We start from the raw sequence: 26,066 nt of genomic DNA on the forward strand, positions 1-26,066 counted from the left end.
CATAGGAGCATCACAGGTTTTAGAGAACACATAGTTTTCTGGAGGTAAGAGATATAGAGAAAGGGCTTCCAGAATACCATTTGAATTTATGGTATTACTTGGTTTAAGGATGTCTAACATATTATGTTCAGGCAACATGCTACAAAGACTTGCCTTTTGTCCATACCATTACAACTTCTTCCTTCTGTTTCTTTGATTGTCTTTTTAAAAATTGAAACTTGCTCTAGTCAGGGGGCTTTGGGAATACAAAAAAAAAAGAAAGAAAGAAATGGAGACTGAAACAATAAGGGAATATAGAGCCAGAAGAATAGCATAAGCTTGGACAGTTGATTAATGGAGATTATAATTTGATCTGTTTTTAGAGCTCAGATTCCCTTAGTGGGAAGATAGCAGGGCTGCAATGTCCCAATTGTTCTATTGTTCCAATGTAGTTATGGTACTTTGAGTTCTTTCATTAGCCTAGGAATACTTTCAAGAGGGAGATAGAAGTGGGATAAGAACTGAACTTTAACATTTACTAAATCTGATTTTTAAAAGGTGACACCAAGCTTATGGGGATAGTAAGAATGTCCTATTTATGGGACATTTTCTTTATTTCTGTAGAATTGATGTAGAATATAAAGCTCATTATAGCAACAAGCATTTTCTAGCCATGTGATTAGATTGTGACATAGACTATATTCATGGTGTAGTTGGAGCATCTGTCACAAAGCTAGAATATTTACAAACTCTGTGCCTTTTCTGATTTTTTTCTGAAAAAGGTCGTGATCATGAAACCCTCTGAGTATTACGCCCTATAAGTGGGGCTGAAATGCTTATATAACTAGGACATTTAAGAAAATTAGAGAACTTAGGAAACAGAATGGTTCAGGAAATATATAACACTTCTGTTTTTTGATGCCCACATCTTTCTTCTCTTCAGAGTGGTGATTCTAGGAAGCATGGAAAGTGTTGAGTTCTCATCTCTTTTCAGTGGAGGTATTTTAGAGATAAATCTCTCAGGGGATAAATCATATTGTTCTACGAGTCCTTAACAAAGAGCCTTCAAGAGGTCAGACATCAGAATGAGAGAGAGGAAAAGAACCATACCCAGTATGTTGTAGAGATCATTTACTTTAAAATCTTGCTGTTTATCAGACAAACTCTAGTGTCATGTAGTATTTAAATTAATATCCAACACTTTAAGAATTATATTTTATGAAGTTTATTAATAATCACTTGAAGTAGAAGGAATAAAAAGGAAATAGAAGTAAAAAAACCAATTACCTAACAAAATTAAGACTACATGACTGAGTTCTCCTTGCCTGTTTAAAAGGCACACTCCAGCAGCTTTTGATCCAGGAGAAGAGAGCGAGAGGCGGGGCTACATAAAATTTATATCCTCTCTATGTCAGCACATAATGTGAGGAGAGTGGGGTGATGGGAATTGTAGTTCTAGAGTACAGAAATTAATTGCAGTCAGAAACAGGAAGTTCATCTTTTGTTCATAGTGTTTTGTTCTTAGTGTTCATAGTCACAAATAACTGTGACTTTGTAAATATAGGTTAGAAAAAGAATGAGCCTATCTGTAAGTATGTATCCCAAATTTTTCTAATGACTGATTGATGTCTCTGTGATGATGTTGTAGAAAGACATTTGTGCCTCAGAATTGCATGTCCAACTCTAGTTGTAAAGGTATCCCTTGTTAATTGTAATATATATGATGTATATACATATACATGTTTATGTGTGTATCTATGTCTTCATATCTCTCTCTATCTCTCTATCTATCTATCTATCTCCAAACATAACCAGTAGTCCTACATTGATTTTCACGTGTGGATTATGAAGGAAATAATACTTTTGGTTTCTAATCCTTTTTATCAGCCTAACATCTTAAACATCAGAAAAAATGCTGTTTTCTTGGCTGGTTATTGACCTGGCTTTCCTACTGACTTTCTGTCTATGTCTTTGGGCAAACCACTTTGCCCTCTCTGTATTTGTTTCTTTGTGTACAAAATGAAAGGATTGGGCTAGATTATTTATGATATTCTGTAATCTCTACACCTCAAAATGCCTCTACAAGATAAATCTGATCCTTTGTTGGGAGAATTTATCTACATTTCACAGACTAAGAAGCTTAGAACTTAAATCTTCAGCATAGCCATGAGCATGTTCTCATTTATATTACTCTAATAATTTGGTGGGTCTGGTGGTCCAGAGTTCTTTTTTTCTTTATTTTTTCAAGGGATACAACACTTAATTAAATTGCCCTGATAGCCTAGACCAGAGGGTAAAATAGAAATTGAAAGAATCCCAACAGTTACCTCCTGAAAGAGAACCCAAAAAAGATAACTCCTAGGAATATTATAGCTAGATTCCTAAACTCCTAGGTCAAAGAGAAGATATTACAAGCAGCCAGAAATAGAATTTTCAAATATCGTGGAGCCATAGTAGGAATAACACAAGATTTAGCAGCTTAAAGGATTGAAAGCCTGGAATATGATATTCCAGAGGGAAAAGAGCTATGACTTCAACCAAGAATCACTCAGCAAAATTGAGCATAATCATTCAAAGGGAAAAATGAATATTCGGTGAAAAGGTGGATAAAAGAAGGGTGCAAGGCTGATAAAAAGGGCAAATTGGAGGATATAGTGTTGGAATCTAAACACTTTTGATGATAGAATGAAAGAAAGAACAGGATAAATGAGGAAATAGTATGGAGAATAATCATACTATAATCATATTGTAAGCAGTAATCATACTGGGTGCAAAAATTTTTTACAATGAGTTTCTCTAATAAAGACCTTATTTCTCAAATACATAGAGAGATGAATCAAATGTATAAGAATGCAAGTCATTCCCCAGTTGATAAATGGTCAAAGAATATGAACAGGCAGTTCTCAGACAAGTAATTAAAGCTCTCTATAGCCATATAAAAATGCTCTAAATCATGATTAATTAGAGAAATGCAAATTAAAACAACTTTGAGATACCACCCCACGTTTATCAGATTGGCTGTTATGACAGAAAAGAAAACTTGGAGAGGATGTGGGAAAATTTGAGACTCTAATGCATTGTTGGGAGAGTTGTGAACTTATTCAACCATTTTGGGGAGCAATTTGGACCTATGCATGAAGTTTATAAAATACCATGCACTCTTTAACCCAGCAATACCATTACTAAATTTGTATCTCAAAAAGATCAACAAAGTAGGAAAGATCTATTTATATGAAAATATTTAAAGCAGCTCTTTTTGTGAGGGCAAAGAATTCAAAAGTGAGGGATACCCATCAACTGGGAAATGGCTGAATAAGTTATAATATATGATTTGAAGAGCTCAGGAAAACCTGGAAAGACTTACATGAACTGAAGCAGAGTGAAGGAAGCAGAATCAAGAGAACATTGTACACAATGACATCAATACTGTGTAATGAACAACTATGGATAACTACTCTTTTCTCAGCAATACAATGATCCAAAACAATCTCAAAGGATTTTTAATTTAAAAAAATGCTATTTGCTTCCAGAAAAATAAGTGATGGAGTATGAATTCAGACCAAAGAAAAGTTTTTTTTCCATTTTCTTTATTAATTTTTTTAGTTTCCTTCTACAAAAGGATTACAATGGGAAAATGTTTTACATGATTACACATGTAAAAATCTATATCAGATTGCTTAATATCTCATTGAGGATGGGGAAAGAGTATGGGAGAGAGTTCAAGGTTCAAAATTCTTTTTAAAATGTTGGAAATTGTTTACATGTAATGGGAAAAATAAAATTAAATAGGAAAATATTGCTGTCACTTTGTTTAATGTTCTTCTGGTTCTATTCTCTTCACCTTGTATCAGATCATGTAAGTCTTTACAGATTTTTTGAAAATCATACTGCTCATCATTTTTCATAGTACAATAGCATTCCATTACAACCATATACCACAATTTGTTCAGCCTTTCCCCAATTGATGGATAAGTCCTCAATTTCCAATTCTCTGCTGTTACAAAAAGAGCTGCAAAAAATTAAATCAGGAGTTCTTAACCTGTGGTGCAAGAATAGATTTCAGAGTATGTAAACTTGTATGGGAAAAAATTCATCATTATTTTCAGTGATCTATAACTGAAATATATAGCATTTTCTTTAATTATGAATTTTAAAATATTTTGAGAAGAGATAGGCTTTGTCAGATTGCTAAGGGGATCCACAATACACAAAAATATGAAGAACTATTTAAATGATAAATGATAATTCTCCTCATTTCAACTCTGGGTCTAAACAAAATTAATTTATGACACTTAGATTGCCAGTATCAAGACTTGAGATTTTTCACTATTGATTGGTTATGGTGCAAGCTGTTTTAATTTTTGAATTGACAGTGAACAGCATTGTAATCTAGTATGAATCTTATGCTTTATTCCAGCTAGTAATAGGAGGAAAAGTAACCAGCTGGGTGATTTTCACTGGCAATGCCTTTAGAAAGATTGTGCCTGCCCAATTGTGAATATGGACAAAGTGTTTGGTACTATCTCCTGCTTGGGTTACTTTTTCTTATTGGGTTTTGGCTTCTTTTCTAAAAGAGTACTTAGTCTTCAGGCTACCACTGCAATAATTCAGGAGTAGGAGAGAGAGATGTTTTCATTCCTTCCTGTGCCTGCTCTCATTCAGCTTCTTCTTGGCTAGAAAGAGAGTCTTCCTTTGTTCAGGAGGGCCATTGTATTCTTTTCTTTAGCTTTATTAAGGTCATGGAAACAATTCTGATATCTGGATCTTCCAGTAAAGAATATTGTATGAGAAGAAAGTTCAGAGTGTTTGAATAAATTATCATAAGTCCTAGAAGACTAGTGGTAGAAATAAGATCATAATACGATTGTTTTAGGACATATTTTGGAATACATTAGTCACTTCCAAAAAAAGAAAAAAAAAGAAATAGGAGAAAGAAAAATAAAATAAAACAAATTTTAATCTATACTCAGTCCATAAGCTCTTTATTTGGAGTTGGATGGCATACTTCATCATGGAGTCCTTTAGAACTGTAGTTAGTCATTGTGTTGATCAGAGTTAAGTGTCTGTTTGTTTTTTTTTAACCCTTACCAATACTGTGTATTGGTTCCAAGGCAGAAGATTGGTAAGTGCTAGGCAATGGGGGTTAAGTGATTTGACCAGGGTCACACAGCTGGGAAGTGTCTGAGGCCAGATTTGAACCTAGGTTTGAACCTAGGACCTCCCATCTCTAGGCCTGGCTCTTAATCTACTGAGCTACCCAGCTGCCCCCCAGAGTTGTGTTTTAAAAGTATCTATCTTTACAATATTGTTATTGTATAAATTGTTTTAGTTCTGCTCACTTCACTTTGAATTAATTTTTTATGTCTTGCTAAGGTTTCTCTAAAACATTCCCTTTCATAATTTCTTACAGCACAATATAATTCCATCACATTCATATACTATAATTTGAGCCATTTTTTATTTGAGCACCCCCTCAATTTCCAATTCTTTGCAACCATGAAAAGAGCATCTATAAATATTCTTGTAGATTTGGGCCCTTTTCCTCTTTAATCTTTTTTTGATATATAGACCTAGTAGCAGTATCAAGTCTTTAAAGTGTATGTACAGTTTAATAACATTTTGGACAGAGTTCTAAATTGCTTTCCAGAATGTCTGGACCAATTCACAGCTCCACCAACAGGCTGTTCATTAATGTACTTAGAGTACATAATCTTTAAGGTTGATTCTGTTATGTTATTTGACTTTTTGTATTCTCTGACAGGATTATGCGGCAGCAACCAAATGTTGTCCTGACTGTTGCTCACACATTTGTGAGGAGGATGTCTTCATTTGTGAGGCAGATAGACTTTGCCCTGGACTGGATGGAGGTAGAAGCTGGACGTGCAATTTATAGGTGAGGTATAAAGTAAGAATGGCTTTCAGGATTGTTAGGATTGTCAGGTTAATTTTCATCCTAATTTCTTTGCAATGTGGTCTTAATGCTCTTTGAGCATTTAGGTTCTAATATCATTATATTAATGTGGCTCAGGATTCATATCACCTATCAAGGCTCCAAAATAAATCAATCAGTTATAGATTTCTTACTCTGAGATGCTAATCCTGGAGTAGGTGGTGGGAAAATAGGATAAATTCTGGCCCTGGTTTTTATTAAACAAGTTAATAGTTTACTTGTATTGGTTGATTAATGGATCCAGTTCAAAGTTATAACTAATATGTAGAATATATTAGTGTAAATAGAACAACTTCTCAAATTTAAGATGAATACAATTCTTTAGAGTCTATAGTATTGTATTATTGGTGAAATTCTAGTGTAGAGGTATTAAATATGTGGCCACTGTCCAACTTTAAACCAGGTTAAAATATATTTTGGGAATATTTATTTAAAAAATACAATAAAATGTAGATAAGTTTAACTTGCAGTTTTCTAAGTTAATATGCAGCTACATATGTGGTTCCATTTCTATTTGAAATTGACACTGCTCTTCTAGTGTGTGTCTGCACATTGATTTTGAATCACTTGTAAAGAGGCAATATATAGGACAGCCTATATAAAATCTGAGACATTGGATAGTGGGGAACAAGTTGATAAAAGGAGAACTATGAATAATTACCAGATTTGTATGGAGGGTATGAATTGGGCCATAGGAAGAGAGCAGGTAGGGATATGAGGTGGAAAACTTTGAAGGCAGCAGTGAGAAAGCATGCATCAGACCTGAAGGAAATTTGTTATCTGCCCTTAACTATAGCTATTTCTCCTTTCTTTAATGGACATGTGCCTGGCTCTTCCTCTTAGGCAAAATGATAAATCTGACTGCACATATATTGTACTCAGTGGCCGTCTGCGCTCTGTGATCAAAAAAGATGATGGGAAAAAACGTTTGGCTGCCGAATATGGACGAGGAGATCTCATTGGTGTGGTAAGAAATTATCTCCTCTTGTACATGTACAGTGTCATAGGAAATGGAAGAAAGGTGCCTTATCAATTAATAAGGAGGGATATGCCCAGAGTATTGCCCCTTCATGGATGGTATCCCTCCTTATGAGAGGGATGAATTAGTTCTTGGGGAAATCTGATACTCAGAAAGGTGAGGGAAGGCCTAGGGCAAGAGGTAAGATAGCACAGCCTTTGGGAAGGAGACTGATTGTGGTGAAGGTTGTGGGTTCATGATTTGGGACAGTGTTATTTTTGCCATGTGATGCTGCTTTTGTCTAACATTACTTTCTTCACAAATTGATTTTTCTTTGTTATGTTTAAGGTTTTCAGGTGTTATGTTGATTTTTATATTCTCTCTTCTTGACCTCTTTTCCAGGATGTTTTTGATAAGAGACAATTTGCTATTTTTCATAGCAAATAAAATAAAATTTATTTTAATATTTCTTATATTCTCATGGACTCATTGATCTCCCTCAGGTCCAATCTAATTTTCAAGGAGTCTATTACTTGGGTAATGTTTTTACTTTCTGATCTTAGCTATTTATTATTTTTGCAATTTTTCCTCTAGAAGTCCCACTTCCATTTTCATTCTTTCTCTTAAAGCTATCATTTTGTTTATATTATCATTTTTTATTCTTTCTTCAATTCTTCTGGGAATTCCAGGAGCGCATGTAGCATATCTGTAGCTTTCTTGGAGGCTTTGCTGAGAGATGATACAGAGTTATTCTTTTCCTCAAGTTTATATTTTGAGTGTCTCTGGCTCTAGAATATTTCTTTATCTATAGAATTAAAAATTTTTTTTCATTTACTCATTTTCAGAGCTTTGCTTCATAATTTGGGACTTAGTGTCAGTTAAAGTTTCTGAATTCCTTTTTAAGTATTGAGTTATATTATCTGGGATCTGGGTAATGAGTTCTATATTTTAGTGAGTTAAGGAACTATCTGGCTTTGTACTTTGTGTACTAAGTGTACTTTGTAAGGGTGGAGTCTGATCCAGGGAGAGTCCAGATTGTTTCTTTACTGGTTCATAGGTTCTTGAACTCCAGTTTGGGATAAAGTGATGCCCTCAGGCGCAATGGGCACATATAGCTATCCCTACACACAGCTTCAGGCCCTAAACTTTCCTGGCTTACACTTTGTCCCCAAGCTGGAAGTCTATGAGCTATACTTCTGGGTTGGCCTAGTATTTTCTCTCTAGATGCCTTCCCTAGTTCTATCTTTGTATAGACATAGACTGGCAAAATTCACTTACTCTAGTTTTCCCTTGGATTTTTTGATCATTCTTAGTCTGTTGCTCTTTTTATTCTCCTTGCTAGGATAGTTATCAGAGAACAGGGATATTCTATTTCACTTATTTTTGTCATCTTGTATAAAGGAAAGGACAAGAATTACAAAGACAATAAAGGAAATTGTTTAGAGGAAGTAGTACTTCAGAAGTTATAGTGTCATGAGAGACACAGGTAGGTGATGCAGCATATAGTACTAGATGTAATATCAGGAAGACTTGAGTTCAAATGCTGCCTTTCATATTTCTTACCTGACTGAGCAAGTTGTCTGACCTCTTTCAACCTTGTTTTTCTCACATGTAAAATGAGTATAGCACCTATCTCCCAGGATTGTTGTGAGGATAAAGTAAATAAAATGGACAAAAATGGATAAAAAATGAGTTAATGGGGGCAGCTGGGTAGCTCAGTGGATTGAGAACCAGACCTAGAGATGGGAGGCCCTAGGTTCAAATCTGGCCTCAGACACTTTCCAGCTGTGTGACCCTGGGCAGGTCACTTAACCCCCATTGCCTAGCTCTTACCACTCTTCTGCCTTGGAACCAATATACAGTATTGATTCTAAGACAGAAGATAAGGGTTAAAAAAATGATGGTAAATGAAATAACATGAAAAAGAACTTTGAAAACCTTAAAACCCTATATAATTATGAGCTATTATTATTAGAGAGAGCCTAGAAGGAACAAATATAAGGGTATAACCTACAAATAAAAAAGAAATTCAGCATAGATTGCTTAGTAAGAGAAAAGTAATATAGATAAGAGGTGGGAGGCAAAATTTTGAACCAGACATTTGACCAAAGGGACAAAAGATGGTGGGTGGGGGTAGGGGGAAACAAGTAGATAATAAAATAAATGAGTAAAATTCAAGAATCTGAGGCCAGTGGGAACAAGGTAGGGGGAAAGAGATCGTGGGAATAGATTATCATTCAAAGATAGATTAAGAAGAACTAATTACAGTTAGACTACTTATCTGAGAGGGGAAAAGTCTAAGGTAAGAAATAAATGGAAGAAAATACAAACCAAATATTTGTAATATTAAATATGAATTGATTAAAGAATCCAATAAAATGAAAAAGTGGCATAATGGAAGAAAGAACAAAATCCAGCAAACTGTTTTATACAAGCTTCCTTTTCCCCCCACTAAAAACAAGAGGTTTCATTATTCCTTTTTTTTTAAAACCCTTATCTTCTTCCTTAGAACCAATACATAGAACCAATACTATTGGTTCCAAGGCAGAAGAGTGATAAGGGCTAGGCAGTGAGGGTTAAGTGACTTGCCCGGGTCACACAGCTTAGAAGTGTCTGAGGCCAGATTTGAAGCTAGAACCTGACTCAATCCATTGAACTACCCAGCTGCCTGGAAGAGGTTTCATTCCTAATCTCCACTGTGGTAAACTAGAGTACAGAACATTTTGGGGGAAGTAGTTTGGAGTAAGGTCTTTAATAGTAGAAGGCTTACTGTGTTGTGCCTGGGGCTTTGCATTTTTGACATAAACAAATTTAAATTACATTTCCAATTTATTTATTTATTTTTATAAAGATATTTTATTTTTACCAATAGTAACAAATATCCACATAAGTTTCCAAGGTTATATGATCCAAATTATCTCCCTTCCTCCCTTCCCCTTCCCCCTCGTGGAGCTGGCAAGCAATTCAATCTGGGTTATAAATGTATTATCATGCAAAATATAATTCCATATTGTTCATTTTTGTAAAAGAATAATCATATAAAACTAAAACCCGAAAACAAAAACCCAAATAAATTAAGGGAAAAATCATATGCTTTGATCGGCATTCTAATCCAACAGGTCCTTCTCTAGAAATGGATAACATTATTTGTCTTAAGTCCCTCAAAATTTTCCTAGATCATTGTATTGCTTAGAGAAGCTAAGTCTGTCATAGTTGATCATTCTACAGTATTGCTATTGTGTACAATGTCCTCCTAGTTCTGCTTACTTCACTCTGCATCATTTTATGTAGGTCTTATTGCTGTCTTTCCGAAATCACGTTCATCATTCCTTATAGCACAATAGTATGACATTACCATCATATATCACAATTTGTTTAGCCATTCCCCAATTGATGGACATTTCTTCAATTTCCAATTCTTTGCCACCACAAAAAGAGCAGCTATAAATATTTTTATATAAATAGGTCCTCCCCCCCCTTTTTTCTTTATCTCTCCCAGACACAGACCTAATAATGGTATTGCTAGATCAAAGGTTATGCATTGTTTTATAGCCCTTTGGACATAGTTCTAAATTGCCCTCCCAGCAAACTTGAATGGATCAGTTCACAACTCCACTAACAATTCATTAGTATTTCAGTTTTGCCACATCTCCAACATTTATCACTTTCCTTTACTGCTATATTGGCCAATCTGATAGGTGTGAGGTGGTACCTAAGAGTTGTTTTAATTTGCATTTTTCTAATCAAGAGAGATTTAGAACATTTTTTTCATAAAATTATTGATAGCTTTGATTTTTTCACCTGAAAATTGCTTATTCATATCATTTGACCATTTGTCAATTGGAGAATGACTTGTGTTCTTATAAGTTTGACTTAGTTCTCTATACATTCAAGATGAGACCTTTATCAGAGAAATTTGTTATAAAATTTTTTCCCAATTTGATGTTTTTCACCTAATCTTAGTTGCATTGATTTTGTTTGTGCAAAACCTTTTTATTTAAATACAGTCAAAATGATTCATTTTACATGTTGTAATGTTCTTTAGCTCCTGTTTAGTCATAAATTCTTTCCTTCTCCATAGAGCTGACAGTTAAACTTTTCTGTTCCCTTATTTTACTTATAATAGCACTCTTTATGTATAAATTATATACCCATTTTGACTTTATGGTATGAGATATTGATCTGTACCTAATTTTTGCCATTATACATTTCTAGTTTTCCCAGTGGTTTTTGTCAAATAGTGAGTTATTATGCCAAAAGCTGGGATCTTTGGGTTTTTCAAACACTAGATTGCTATGGTAATTTATCCCTAATCCATCCCATTGATTGACCTTTTTATGTCTTAGCCTGTATCAGATTGTTCGGATGATTAATGCTTTATGATATATTTTAAGATCTGTTACTGCTAGGCCCCCATCCCTCACATTTTTTTTATTAGTTCCCTTGATATTCTTTAACTTTTTGTTCTTCCAGATGAATTTTGTTGTTATTTTTCTAGTTCTATAAAATAGTTTTCTTGATAATTTGATTGGTATGACACAGAAAATTAGTAAATTAGGTAGGATTGTCATTTTTATTATATTAGCTTGACCTACCTATGAACAATATTTTCCCAATTGTTTAGACCCAACTTTATTTGTGTGAAAAGTGTTTTGTAATTGTGTTCATTTAATTCCTACATTTGTCTTGACAAATAAATTCCCAAGTATTTTATATTGTCTAGAGTGATTTTATTTTATTTTTTAATAATTATCCTTATTTTATTTAATTTTTAAAAAATATTTAATTAATTAATTTAGAATATTTTTCCATGGTTACATAATTTGTGGTCTTTCCTTTCCCTCCTCTTTTACCTCTCCAAGAGCTAATGAGCAATTCCACTGGGTTTTACATGTATCAATGTTCAAACCTACTTCCATGTTATTATTATTTGCAGTAGAGATATCATTTAAAGTCAACATACCCAATCATATCCCCATCAAACCATGTGATCAATCATATATTTTCTTCTGTGTTTCTACTCTCACAGTTCTTTCTGTGGATGTGGATGTTCTTTCTCATAAGTCTCCTAGTAGAGAAGTCCAGTACATTTGATTGTACCATAGTGTATCAGTCTCTGTATATATGGTTCTCCTGGTTCTGCTCCTTTCACTCTGCATCATTTCCTCGAGGTTGTTCCAGTTCACAAGGAATTCTTCCAGTTCATTATTCCTTATAGCACAATAGTATTCCATCACCAACACATACCACAATTTGTTCAGCCATTCCCCAATCAATGGATATCCCCATATTTTCCAATTTTTTTGCCACCACAAAGAATGTGGTTATAAATATTTTTGTTCATGTATTTTTTCTTATTATCTCTTTGGGGTACAAACCCAGAAGTGCTATGGTTCCATCAAAGGGCAGGCAGTCTTTTAAAGTCCTTTGGGAATAGTTCGAAAATGCCTTCCAGAATGTTTGGATTAATACACAACTCCACCAGCAATGCATTAGTGTCCCAATTTTTCCATATCCCCTCCAATATTTATTACTTTTCTTTGCTGTCATATTGGCCAGTCTGATAGGTGTGAAGTGGTACCTCAGAATTGTTTTGATTAGCATTTCTCTAATTCTGAGAGATTTAGAACACTGTTTTCATGTGCTTATTGATAGTTTTGATTTCTTTATCTGAAAACTGCCTATTCATATCCCTTGCCCATTTATCAATTGGGGAATGACTTGATTTTTTGAATTAATTGATTTAACTCTTTACAAATTTGAGTAAATAGACCTTTGTCAGAGGTTTTTGTTATGAAGATTTTCCCCCAATTTGTTGTTTCCCTTCTAATTTTGGTTGCATTGTTTTTTTTGTTTGTTTTTTTTTTGGTACAAAACTTTTTTAATGTAATCAAAATTATTTATTTTACATTTTATAATTTTTTTCTAACTCTTGCTTGGTCTTAACATCTTTTCTTTCCCAATGATCTGACATCTATACTATTCTGTGTTCACCTAACTTACTTATAGTTTCCTTCTTTATATTCAAATCATTGACCAATTCTGAGTTTATCTTGGTGTAGGGTGTGAGATGTTGATCCAAACCCATTCTCTCCCATACTGTCTTCCAATTTTCCCAGCAGTTTTTATCAAATTGTGGATATTTGTCCCAAAAGATGGGATATTCGGGCTTGTCATAGACTGTCTTGCTGAGGTCACTTACCCCAAGTCTATTCCACTGATCCTCCTTTCTGTCTCTTAGCCAATACCATATTGTCTTGATGACCACTGCTTTATAGTACAGTTTGAGATCTGGTACTGCAAGGCCACCTTCCTTCACATTTTTTTTCATTCTTCCCCTGGATATCCTTGATCTTTTGTTCTTCCAAATGAACTTTGTTATGTTTTTTTCTAATTCAGTAAAAAAATTTTTTTTGGTAGTTTGATGGGTATGACACTAAATAAGTAAATTAATTTGGGTAGGATTGTCATTTTTATCATGTTAGCTCCTCCTACTCAAGCAATTAATGTTTTTCCCAATTATTTAGATGTAGTTTTAATTGTGTGGAGAGTGTTTTATAGTTGTGTTCATATAGTTCCTGTGTTTGTCTTGTCAGATAGATTCCTAAGTATTTTATATTGTCTAGGGTGATTTTAAATGGAATTTCTCCTTCTAATTCTTGCTGCTGAGATGTGCTGGAAATATATAGAAAAGCTGATGACTTATGTGGGTGTATTTTGTATCCTGCAACTTTGTTAAAGTTGTTGATTATTTCTACTAGCTTTTTAGTTGATTCCCTAGAATTCTTTAAGTAGACCATTATATCATCTGCAAAGAGTGATAGCTTGGTCTCCCCACTGCCTATTTTAATACCTTCAATTTCAATTTTTCTTCTCTATTTTCTACTGCTAGTGTTTCTAGTACAGTATTAAATAATGCAGGTGATAATGGACATCCTTGTTTCACTGCTGATCTTATTGGGGAGGCTTCTAGTTTATCCCCATTGCAGATGATGTTTTCTGATTTTTATTATTTTTAGGAAAGGATCTTCTATTCCTATATTTTCTATTGTTTTCAATAGGAATGAGTGTTGTATTTTGTCAAAGGGCTTTTCTGCATCTATTGAGATAATCATGTGATTTTTGTTGGTTTGCTTGTTGATATGGTCAATTATGTAGATGGTTTTCCTAATATTGAAATTGTCTGTTATAAACGTTCTTGCCTGTAGTTTGTTGCAGCTTTTGCCCTTGGGGTTTAGTCAGCAAGGCTCTTAGATCAGTCTGTGGGGGAGGGGTATTGGAGCTTGAGCTTCCCTGCCCTCTGAAAGCTTCTTATCTGCCTTACTGATGAGATTCAGCCAGCAGAGCAATTGATCTGCAAAGCTGAATGTGCCTTGAGGCCAAAACCTCCAGAAAAGGGGGGGGGGGGCAAGGTGTTGCTTCCTGGCTGTGACTGGGCTGCCTACTGAGCACTTTTCCTCCAGCTGCCTCTACACCTCCTGTGTTCTACACCCCGAGCCTGGCACAGATTTGCTGGCAAGGTATTCCCTCTGGACTAGGGCCCTTGCCGACTCAAACATTCCTGCCACTGCTGGAGGCTCAGTGCTGTAGGTGGGGGAGGGGTCATGGGACTTTCCTTCCTCCTTCCCTTAAACCCATGTATTCTAGAGTTCAGGCTTTTTTGAGGGTGTACCTTTTAAGTTGGGTCCAGGAGGAGGGTTCTCTAGCTCTGTCCTATTGTTAGATTTGATTTTCAGTCCCCTCAAAGCATTATGTTTTTGATTGGTGAGGAAGGGTTTATGGAGGTCCAAGTTGTTGCTGTCTCTAAGCCACTATCTTGACTCCACCTCCTTTGATATGTGATAAGGTTTTCCTTTGGAGGAGAAACTTTACTCAAAACTGGAGAATTCATATAGGAGCGAAGTCGTTTGAATATAATGAATGTGGGAAGACCTTCTGCTGGAAAACATTTCTTATTGAAATATCAGAGGATTCATATGGCAGAAGATAGGACTTATTCAACATCAGAGAATTCATACTAGAGAGAAACTACATGAATTCCATGAATGTGGGAAGACCTTCAGCACCAACATAGGTTTCTCCAGGTTCCAAGCTCCAGCCAGAAGACCAGTTTTAGTTATTCTTGAGGGAAAAAAAATGGAACTCAGAAAATTTGATCTATGAGAATCATAAGGAGATATACACAAAAGACAAAACAAAAATTAATTGGAGAATCTTAATCTTAAAGAATGAGTCAGTTAAAGAACAAATCATAGAAACAGTACATAATTTTATTCATCAGAATGATAACAATGAGACAACATATCAAAATCTGTGGGTTACAGCAAAAGCAATAGAGGAAAATTTATGTCTAACTGCTTATATTAATAAAAATAGAGAAAAACAGAAATGAATTAGGAATTCAATTTAAGGGGAAAACAACAACAACAAAAAAAGAACAAATTAAAAATTTCCAACTAAACACCAAATTAGAAATCTTCAAAATCAATGATTAGATCAATAAAATTAAATGTAGGAAAACTGTAGAATTAATAAACAAGTCTAGGAGATGGTTTTATAAAAAAATAGATTAGTATTATTTTTAAAAAGAAAGAAGAAAATCAAATCACTAGTATTATTGAGGATGTTAAAAGGGTAAATATACCTGTCAATGAGAATGAAATTAAAGCAATTATTAGGAGTTACTTTGTTCCATTATGTACTGACAAATTTAACAATCTAAATATGTTGTTATTATTATATCGTATTCTGTGACCTTAAGAGTTTTTCAATTTGGTGCACAGAATATAAATTCAACTTGCATCCCAGTAGAATGTAATTTACTTTCTTTACCATGAGAGCTGTTGCAACAATGCTCCTCAGGCAGTGTATTATTTCCTGTGCCACTGTGTCGAGGATTGTACTGTAGAATGCTATAGGGCATTGGGTGGAATTTGCATAATGATATCATTTGGAGACAGTGTAATGATATGAGTTTTCTTTCTTTTTTTTTAAATTTTATAATATTTTATTTGATCATTTCTAAGCATTATTCATTAAAGACAAAGATCATTTTCTTTTCCTCCCCCCCACCCCCCATAGCCGACGAGTGATTCCACTGAGTATCACATGTGTTCTTGATTCGAACCCATTGCCATGTTGTTAGTATTTGCATTAGAGTGTTCATTTAGAGTCTCTCCTCTGTCATGTCCCCTCAACCGCTGTAGTCAGGCAGTTGCTTTTCCTCGGTGTTTCTACTCCCACAGTTTATCCTCTGCTTATGAATAGTGTTTTTTCTCCTAGATCCCTGCAGATTGTTCAGGGACATTATACCGCCACTAATGGAGAAGTCCATTACGTTCGATTATATCACAGTGTATTAGTCTCTGTGTACAATGTTCTCCTGGTTCTGCTCCTCTCGCTCTGCATCACTTCCTAGAGGTCGTTCCAGTCTCCATGGAATTCCTCCACTTTATTATTCCTTTTAGCACAATAGTATTCCATCACCAACATATACCACAATTTGTTCAGCCATTCCCCAATTGATGGGCATCCCCTCGTTTTCCAATTTTTGGCCACCACAAAGAGCGCAGCTATGAATATTCTTGTACAAGTCTTTTTCTCCATTATCTCTTTGGGGTACAGACCCAGCAGTGCTATGGCTGGATCAAAGGGTAGACATTCTTTTGTCGCCCTTTGGGCATAGTTCCAAATTGCCCTCCAGAATGGTTGGATCAGTTCACAACTCCACCAGCAATGAATTAATGTCCCTACTTTGCCACATCCCCTCTAGCATTCATTACTTTCCTTTGCTATCATGTTAGCCAATCTGCTAGGTGTGAGGTGATACCTCAGAGTTGTTTTGATTTGCATCTCTCTGATTATAAGAGATTTAGAACACTTCTTCATGTGCTTATTAATAGTTTTGATTTCTTTATCTGAGAACTGCCTATCCATGTCCCTTGCCCATTTATCAATTGGAGAATGGCTTGATTTTTTGTACAATTGATTTAGCTCTTTATAAATTTGAGTAATTAAACCTTTGTCAGAGGTTTCTATGAAGATTTTCCCCCAATTTGTTGTTTCCCTTCTGATTTTAGTTACATTGGTTTTGTTTGTACAAAAGCTTTTTAATTTGATGTAGTCTAAATTATTTATTTTACATTTTGTGACTCTTTCTAAGTCTTGCTTGGTTTTTAAAGTCTTTCCCCTCCCAAAGGTCTGACATGTATACTATTCTGTGTTTACCCAATTTACTTATGGTTTCTTTCTTTATGTTTAAGTCATTCACCCATTTTGAATTTATCTTGGTGTAGGGTATGAGGTGTTGATCTATTCCTAATCTCTCCCACATTGTCTTCCAATTTTCCCAGGAATTTTTATCGAATAGTGGATTTTTGTCCCAAAAGCTGGGATCTTTGGCTTTATCGTATACTGTCTTGCTGAGGCCGCTTGCCCCCAGTCTATTCCACTGATCCTCCTTTCTGTCTCTTAGCCAGTACCAAATTGTTTTGATGACTGCTGCTTTGTAATATAGTTTAAGGTCTGGGACTGCAAGGCCCCCATCATTTGTGTTTTTTTTTCATTATTTCCCTGGATATCCTTGATCTTTTGTCATTCCAAATGAACTTTGTTATGTTTTTTTCTAAATCAGTAAAGAAATTTTTTGGGAGTTCAATGGGTATGGCACTAAATAGATAAATAAGTTTGGGTAGGATGGTCATTTTTATTATATTGGCTCGTCCTATCCATGAGCAGTTAATATTTTTCCAATTGCTCAAGTCTAGTTTTAGTTGTGTGGAGAGTGTTTTGTAGTTGTGTTCATATAGTTCCTGTGTTTGTCTCGGGAGATAGATTCCTAGGTATTTTATTTTGTCTAAGGTGATTTTGAATGGGATTTCTCTTTCTAGTTTTTGCTGCTGAGCTGTGTTGGAGATATATAGCAATGCTGATGGCTTATGTGGGTTTATTTTGTATCCTGCAACTTTGCTAAATGATATGAGTTTTCTTGGTAAAGTTGTTCACTGCCCTAAGATTCTCCTTAAATCTCCATGAAGAGGTGCCATCTGCATTTAGTTTGTTTTTCTTAATAGCTAGAATTGGACTATTAAATTCAGACACTATTGGTCTTCAATAAATAAACAAACAAACAAATAAATAAACAAACATAAATAAATGAATGAATGAATAAATAAAATCAAGGAAGAATGACAAAAAACAAAGAAGATATAAAAGATAATAAAGATGGACCCAAGAGAAGCAGATGGTGCCATCATGAACCAGCAGGGGAAGATTCCATTGAATTCTAAAGAGGATTGGCCAGTTGGCCAGGAGGTCTGGGCACTCTTTGACTTCTCTACTTCTCTTCTGACTCTCTCTCACAAAAGACTCAGTCCTGAGCTGGGGAGCAGAGTTGGGGTTCCATTACCTTTTCCTACCTGGCTTGTGTTGAAGAGGTGTTACTGTTTTGTCTGAAGATCAGTTTATACCATCATTTCTTCCTTGAAAAGACATTTGATCTCTCATCAAATGGGTCAGGTACAGACTCCATTAGGCTCTGGTGGAGAAACAGTAAGTGCTGCTCTCTAATCAGCCCCTCCAACAACTGATTTCCTCTTTCTAGTATTGGGAAGGACCCCTCTCTCAATCCCACCAATACAAGTTGGCACCCCTAGAAAATCTGAATCCATCCCAGGCTATTGAAAGAAATTAAATAGAGGTGTGCTTGAAGTAAACATCTAAAGACAATATGATGCTTCAGTTGTTATTCTGGGCATCCATAATTGCTGTCATAGCAATGTATTGGTTATCCTGCATAATATACAATACAGTGACTGGAGTTGTGTGGGACATTGTGAACTATATAGCCAATTCTACGTTGTTTGTAACCATGATACCATTTTCCAATACTAGTATGTGGCAAGTGGTTACACAAATCTATGTCATCCTAATGGCCATGATTCAGACCCTATCCTATTTGAGAAATGTTTTGAGACTGATAACACCCAGGAAAACAGCTCAAATATTAGTTCTGGATAACAAATGGGAACAAGTAGTTCAAAGACTATGCTCAGAATATTTGGCAAGCAAAGAAAAAGAGGCCAAAAAGTAAGGGACTGAAATACAGGCAGAAATAGCGGAAGATGCAGTGTCTAAGGGAAAAGATATAAAGACAGATACAAAGATGATGAGATGAGGGCTAATGATAAAATTACTAGTAAGCCAGAGAAAAAAGACAAACATGACGCAGATGAGGTTACAGGCGCTCAGAAAATCCTACATCTCAGAGACATAGCCAAAATCACAGATGGGACTGGAGTATTACATTCAAAAGTACATAAAGTCACTTTCCACCCAGGACCTGGACTCTTTGAAATGTCGGTTTCCAAAATTTTTATACAAAACCTACAAGTGTCTAAAAGAGCTGAAACCAGCCTTTAAAATCTTTGAGTTTGATTTTGATGACACAGATCTTATATTATCTGAAGTATTTAGTCCCCAAGAACACCGGCAATTCGAAGAGAAGACTAGGCAGGATGCTTTCTTTAACAGATTGGCCCAAGGCAAATGAGAGAGAGGACTTTGATTTTGCTAGCCCAGCAAGCTTTGCCTACTTGAGAAAATGCAGAGAAGACCTTTTGCAAGCTATCAAATCTTTTTGTTCCAAGCCTAATTCCTGGAGCAAATTTGATAAAATGACTCAAGAAAAGGATGAACATCCAGCTACATATATTGATAGACTATCTAAGAGCATTGAATCTGTCATGGGCATAAATCAAGATTCACAAGAATCTGTAGCACACATTAGGACATAATTTCTATGGGGATGCAATATGCAGTTAAGGAATTTTTTTAGGAACTTTCCCCCTAAATATGATACTATCTCAATTACTGAGCTAAGGGACATTGAAACATATCTATTTGATAATCAGAGGGAGCAAGAAAGGGAAAAAAGAGGAAGTAAAACAAAAGTTACACCACATACAGAAATCGTTAAAGCAGAAGAAAATTGAAGAAATTAAGAATCTGAATATGATAAAGACATACTCTAGACCCTCTTATCAACAACAGAGAGGACAAAGAGAAATAAGGAAGTGCTTTTTGTGGGCCACATAGTAAAAAATTGTTATTTCAAGAAAAAATATGAGCAGGGTAATAATAAGAGTACTAGGAATCAAGGAAGAACTTATTATAGATCTAATACCAATTGCTGTGATCATTGCACTCTAAAAAATTCAGAAACCCCAGATCTTAAGAGTATGCAAGCTGCTATTCTATCAGGAGCTAAGTCACAGTACTCAGATGTAGTAACTTAGGGCAAATATTCAGCATGAAGCCAGGACCCTAAATTAATTGAGAAAAAGAGTGGGCATGGAAGAAAGGAATGGAAGAGTGTAAAAAATAATAAGGGACTTACAGGATTGAAATCTAGAGACAAAAAGGTAGAAGAAATTACACGGCTGGTACCTAAAAATTAATTTATAGGTTCTGTGAGAGTTTCCTATGAAAAATTAAACCAGAGCATGAGTGAAAAGCAGAGACAAGTTAAGGAGATAGAATTGGAGATTAGAAACAAAGTAGCAGAGATGAGACAAGATGTAGAAAATTTATACAGAGGAAGCATAGTAACTAGTCAAGAGAAAACCAAAGAACAAATCAAAAGATATCTGGAAAATTTCTTTGGGTGCCTATTGGGTATAGGGATTGAACAGAGGAGGAAAAACTATAAGAACAGGCATCAACAACAGCATAAGTTGACAAAAACAACAAGGAAACAAAATTTCAATTCCCTAAACCAAGACAAATATGTGAATGCACAGACTATGGTTACTACTGCAAATGTATCTGTAAAATCTAAATACAATGTAGACATTCTCACAGAAATGTAAAAATTCCCACTTGGACTGATTAAAAGTACAAAAAGCTGTTTGATACAGACTTCCATAGGGGGGAAAAAAACCTAGATCGAATTCAGAATCTGAGATTTTTCACCCTGCATATGGAAAATTCAAATCTAAATTATTATATATCTAAAAATGGAGTTGAAATTGATAATATAATTCAAGATATTAGAAATATAACAACTTTTAAATTTGAAGATATAAATGGAATGTAGGGTACAGCAACAAAGCTTCCATAAGCCAAGATTCTGAATGCAGGGGGGAGGTCTGACCAAGTCAAAGAATATGAACAGACAGCTAGCTATGGTTTAGATTCATGTTCCAAGATAGAGAAAGACACTACAGACCTAAGTGTTACTAAAGATCAGTCAGGAAATGAATTAAACGAAGAAATTTTAATTGGTCCAACCATACAGTCAGCAGATGATGAAAGTGCATTGCAGATTAACAACATGGCTTTTGGTTCATTGACAACAGAAAAACCTAAACAATATGTATGGATTAAGGTGGGGAAAAAGCAATACAAAGCTCTTGTGGATACTGGTGCTTCAAAGTCCATCCTAAAGACATTCCTAGGAGATACTACCATGGGGGTATGGTTTCAGTGGCAGGAGCTACTGGGGTAATACAGCAGGTCCCAGAGCTCAAAAGTACAATGATTAAATTAGGTCCTCTCACCATTGACCATACTTTCCTCTTAATTCCTGGATGTCCAGATGACCTTTTAGGATGCATTTTTTTTTAATGTAAAATTGGGGCAACCCTGCAATGTGAACAATCTGGAAATATATATTTACATCTACCCAAATTTAATATTCATTAAAGCTTTTATCCATTGCTATATCTGGAACAATTGGAGGAAAAACCTGAAAAAATACAGGCATTGACATTAATGTATGACATTCCTGAAGACATACCACAAGGGGTTTTTGCTAAACATCAGAATGATGTGGGTAGAATTAAATCTGCAGCACCAGTAAAAACAAAAGTCAGGGATTTGGTGTACCTCCTAAGACACCTCAATACAAACTTAGTAAGGAAGCTATTCAAGGCATAACTCCAATCATCAACAGTTTACTGGAGCAAGGCATTTTAAGACCAACAGTGTCTGAATTTAATAGCCCAATTTTAGGTATTAAGAAAAACAAACTAAATACAGATGGCATCTCTTCATGAAGATTTGTGGAGGATCTTAGGGCAGTGAACAACTTTATCAAGAAAACTCATACCATTACACCATCTTCAAATGATATAATCACACAAATCCCACCCAATGCCTGGTGGTACACTGTGATTGATCTTAGTAATGAATATTTCACTATACCATTGCACCCTGACTCCCAAAACCTTTTTGCCTTCTCATGGGGACAAAATAAGCTCTGCTGGACTAGGCTTGTCCAGGGCTGTTGTGAACCAGCTTTTATCTTCTGTCAGTTGCTTCAGAGAAACCTAGCAACTATCACGTTCAGGCACAGCAAGTTGGTGCACTATGTTGACGATTTACTTCTAGCATCTCCAGGTCTAAACACATGCTTAGAAGACTCAAAGAGATGACTGATAGAGCTTTACAAGTGAGGACATAAGGTCTCTAAGAAGAAGATTCAGTGGGTACTCCCAAAAGTAAAATATCTAGGATTTATCCTGGAAGAGGGCACCAGGAAAATCTCAAGCAAAAGAATTACAGATATACAGAAGCTAGGTATCCCTAGGACTAAGAAAGAACCCAGAGCATTCCTAGGGGTTGCTGGTTTCTCACGACAGTATATCATAGGGTATTCCCATATTTCAAAGTGCTTGACTGACTTGACAAAGAATGAGATAAAAGAACCATTGCAACTAACTAAAGAACATCTCCATGCTTTATCAAAGTTAAAACAAGCTATTCACACAGCTCTGGTGTTAGGGATACCAAACTAAGAGAAGGAGTTCCACTTGCATGTACACGAAGCTCAGGGCATAGCTTCTGGGGTATTGGCACAATATTTTGGCTTAGATTTAAGATCTGCAGCATTCTACAGTATGATCCTCGACAAAGTGGCACAGGGAATGGTACACTGCCTGAGGAGCATTGTTGCAACAGCTCTCATGGTAAAGAAAGCAAATGACATTGTCCTGGGATGCAAGCTGAATGTATATTCTGCACACCAAATCTTAAGGTCACAGAATATGTATGTGTTCACATCTGCCAGGCTGTCTAAGTATGAGATCATTTTGCTGGGGAATGACAACATAACCATTCATAGGTGTGCACCTTTAAATCCAGCTACTCTGATTCCAGAGTTGCCATTGGGTAGAGAACTACTGCATGACTGTAACCAAGTTGTGGAAATGATGTATAAGCCTAGGGAAGATCTTAAAGATACACCCCTTAATGACCCAGATATGGAGTTATACACTGATGGATTCTCATACATCTATAGAGGACACAAGGTCACAGGTGTAGCAGTAGTGAATAATGATAAGATGCTTTGACATGCTTTGTTGCCAAATTATGTCAGTGCCCAGGACACAGAGTTGAAGGCATTGCTCCAAGCTCTTGAGTTGGCAAAAGGCAAAAGAGTGAATAATTACACTGACTCTGCTTATGTTTTTTCCATTATTCACTCTAATGCTTTTACTTGGAAAAATAGAGGTTTTACTACAACAGCTGGAAAACCAATTGCATATAAAAACCTGATATCTTGTCTGATAGCTGCTGTCAACTTGCCAAGGAAAATTGCTGTAGTTCCTCACAAAGCACATACCTATGACAAGGACAATATCCCTAGGAAATCAAAGGGCAGATATAACAGATAAATATGCAACAAGATTTGGTCCCTCCTGTGTCCCTGGTAGAAAAGCATGATCTTACCAAAGGGATGAGGTTCAGTCGTGGAAAAAAACATCTGGGAGCCACATTAGTGTAGGGCGTCTGGTTAGCTCAAGGTGGGAAGCCGATTCTCCCCAGAACGTTATACCAACATCTGTGTAATGTGATTCACTCTATGGGTTATTACGGTGTGCAATGCATTCTAGATATGATATGGAGATTTTGGACTTCCCCGGGGACATCTACAAACACTATCAGAATATGTCAGGCATGTGACATATGTAGGAAATTTAATCAGGGTCATTTTAAGAATGTAGCATTGGGAGGCAGACCTTTAAGTGATATGCCATTCCAATGTCTGCAGATAGACTACATTTCCATGCCAAATGACAAAGGAATCTAATATGCATTGGTTATTGTGGATCGAAATGGGTTGAGGCATATCCAACTAGGTATAACAACACAGCCACAGTAATAAAATCATTACTGAAAGAAATAATTCCTAGGTATGGCATTCCTGATATTATAGACTCAGACCAGGGGACTCATTTTACTTCTCAAATCCTGCAAGAAGTGTATAAGAACTTGGGTATAAAAAGTAGTTTGCATGATGTATATAGACCTCAGAGTTCAGGGCAAGTTGAATGAATGAACAAGGAATTGAAGACAACCATAGGGAAAATCTGTGCCCAAATATACTTGAAGTGGACAGATGTTCTTTTTTTAGCTTTATTTCAACTGAGGATAAGACCCAGAGGTTACTTGCACATCTCCCTGTTCTAAATTCCATATGGTCAACCTTTGTGGCATGGTAGGACAGCAAAACCATCATGTGTATCCATGCTAAAAGGAGAATGCCAACTCCATATCTATGTAGTAGAAATACAAAATAGGTTGGAAGAATTAAGAAAGCTAGGATTATTAGTACAAAGGGTACCACTGGATTTTTCATTATACAATTTTTCATTATACAACATCAAGACTGGAGATAAAGTGTATTTGAAAAATTTTAGAGAAACATCGACAGAGCCGAGATGGGTAGGCCCTCTAGAAATGATTATGATTACTCCCACTTCCATTAAGGTGCCTGGAAAGGATCTGTGGTATCATGCCTTGCATGTAAAACAGCATTATTCCCATAATATTGACAGCAACATAGAATATGTGGAAGAAAATCTTGACAAAAATGCAAAGAATATAGAAAAACTCTGAAGTATGGCCAAATACCCTAACAATAACTTCAATACTTCCCACAAATGAGAGACACAAGAGTACAAGAAAAGATAGAATAAAAGCACTGCAAAATAACAATGAAATAGTCCCAAGGTATCAAGAAAATAACTCCAGATAAGAACAGATCTCTGCCAATAATGAAACAAGGTTAATTAACAAGAAAAACACATCTCTGCCAAAACACACAGCATCATGAATTATTTCTGTCTATACCAACAAGAAAGTATAAATAAAAAAGAAAAGAAAATTTCTATCTCCAAAAGATTGAAAGATCATAAAAATTTCCCAATATTAATATCTCCATGAAACCAAATCTCCATGAAATCAGAACTCCATAAAACTAGACATCAAATTATAAAAGTCAATAGCAATTTCAAAATTAGAGAACATATTTAAAATCAGATTAGAAAACACATTACATACACCCACACATGAAGATTTCACAACAGGAAAAGCATACATCCACTCATGAAGAGTAAAATCAAAGAAGATTGATATGCACGCATGAAGAATTCAAACTTACTTCCATGTATATGTACTCATGAAGAAAAGTCAATCGTACACACATGTATATGATAATCTTACATACATACATGATCCTGCATGTTAGAATCATCAGAGAACATAGGATTTCAATCCAGGAAAGATGACAGGCAACATGTGACGTAGTACATGAGAAGGCTCAGGACCTGTCATGAAATCAATACTGAGGACACCAAAAGAATTTTGAAATCTAGGACTGATGATGAGGGGTCACGTAAGATTTCGTCATACATGTCAACTTTACATATAGGCACATGCATATACATTCATACATAAGTACAACATGAAGAAATCTCATGGATGGAGTAAGTATGTAACAACTTATAAATAATGCACACATAATTCATACTGACATATTAGTTGAACATCTGCAGGACTCATGCAGACAGGAAGCTACACAACAATTCTTGTCTGAATGACTTATGAACAGAACTCATATGCAAATGTAACATAGTGTACATATGTAAAGTTTGTGCAGAAAGAACAATGTACATTTGTAAAATACTAATGACTTAACCTACTAATAAAAGTTTTAGTACTTTTTAGTACTATTTTTAGTGATACTAAAATTTACTAATATCTAACACACAGGGAAAGTGTACTTATGGGAAGTTTGAGACTCAAGGTAGATCAGGGCCAGATTGATATTATATCTAATGATAATTTAAGAAACATGGTTACCTTGGGAATTGATAGTGTTTATAAAAGCTCTTA

General features: G+C 35.4%; 1 protein-coding gene across 16 annotated transcripts in view; it reads left to right on the forward strand.

Moving 5' to 3' along the window:
- Positions 1-26,066, forward strand: part of PNPLA7 (patatin like phospholipase domain containing 7) — a 326,954-nt gene that overhangs the window by 100,390 nt on the left and 200,498 nt on the right. For all 16 annotated transcript variants that reach the window (XR_008917511.1, XR_008917518.1, XR_008917520.1 and 13 more), the window contains 2 exons: positions 5,741-5,872; positions 6,773-6,896. Coding sequence is in view for 12 of the 16 variants with exons in the window: in XM_056823116.1 (XP_056679094.1) it covers positions 5,741-5,872; positions 6,773-6,896 (256 nt within the window). In the remaining 4 variants the exon portion in view is untranslated. Of the gene's footprint in view, positions 1-5,740; positions 5,873-6,772; positions 6,897-26,066 lie in introns of those variants that run through there.

This window comes from Monodelphis domestica, chromosome 1 (genome assembly GCF_027887165.1).
Source record: "Monodelphis domestica isolate mMonDom1 chromosome 1, mMonDom1.pri, whole genome shotgun sequence".
NCBI lineage: Eukaryota > Metazoa > Chordata > Mammalia > Didelphimorphia > Didelphidae > Monodelphis > Monodelphis domestica.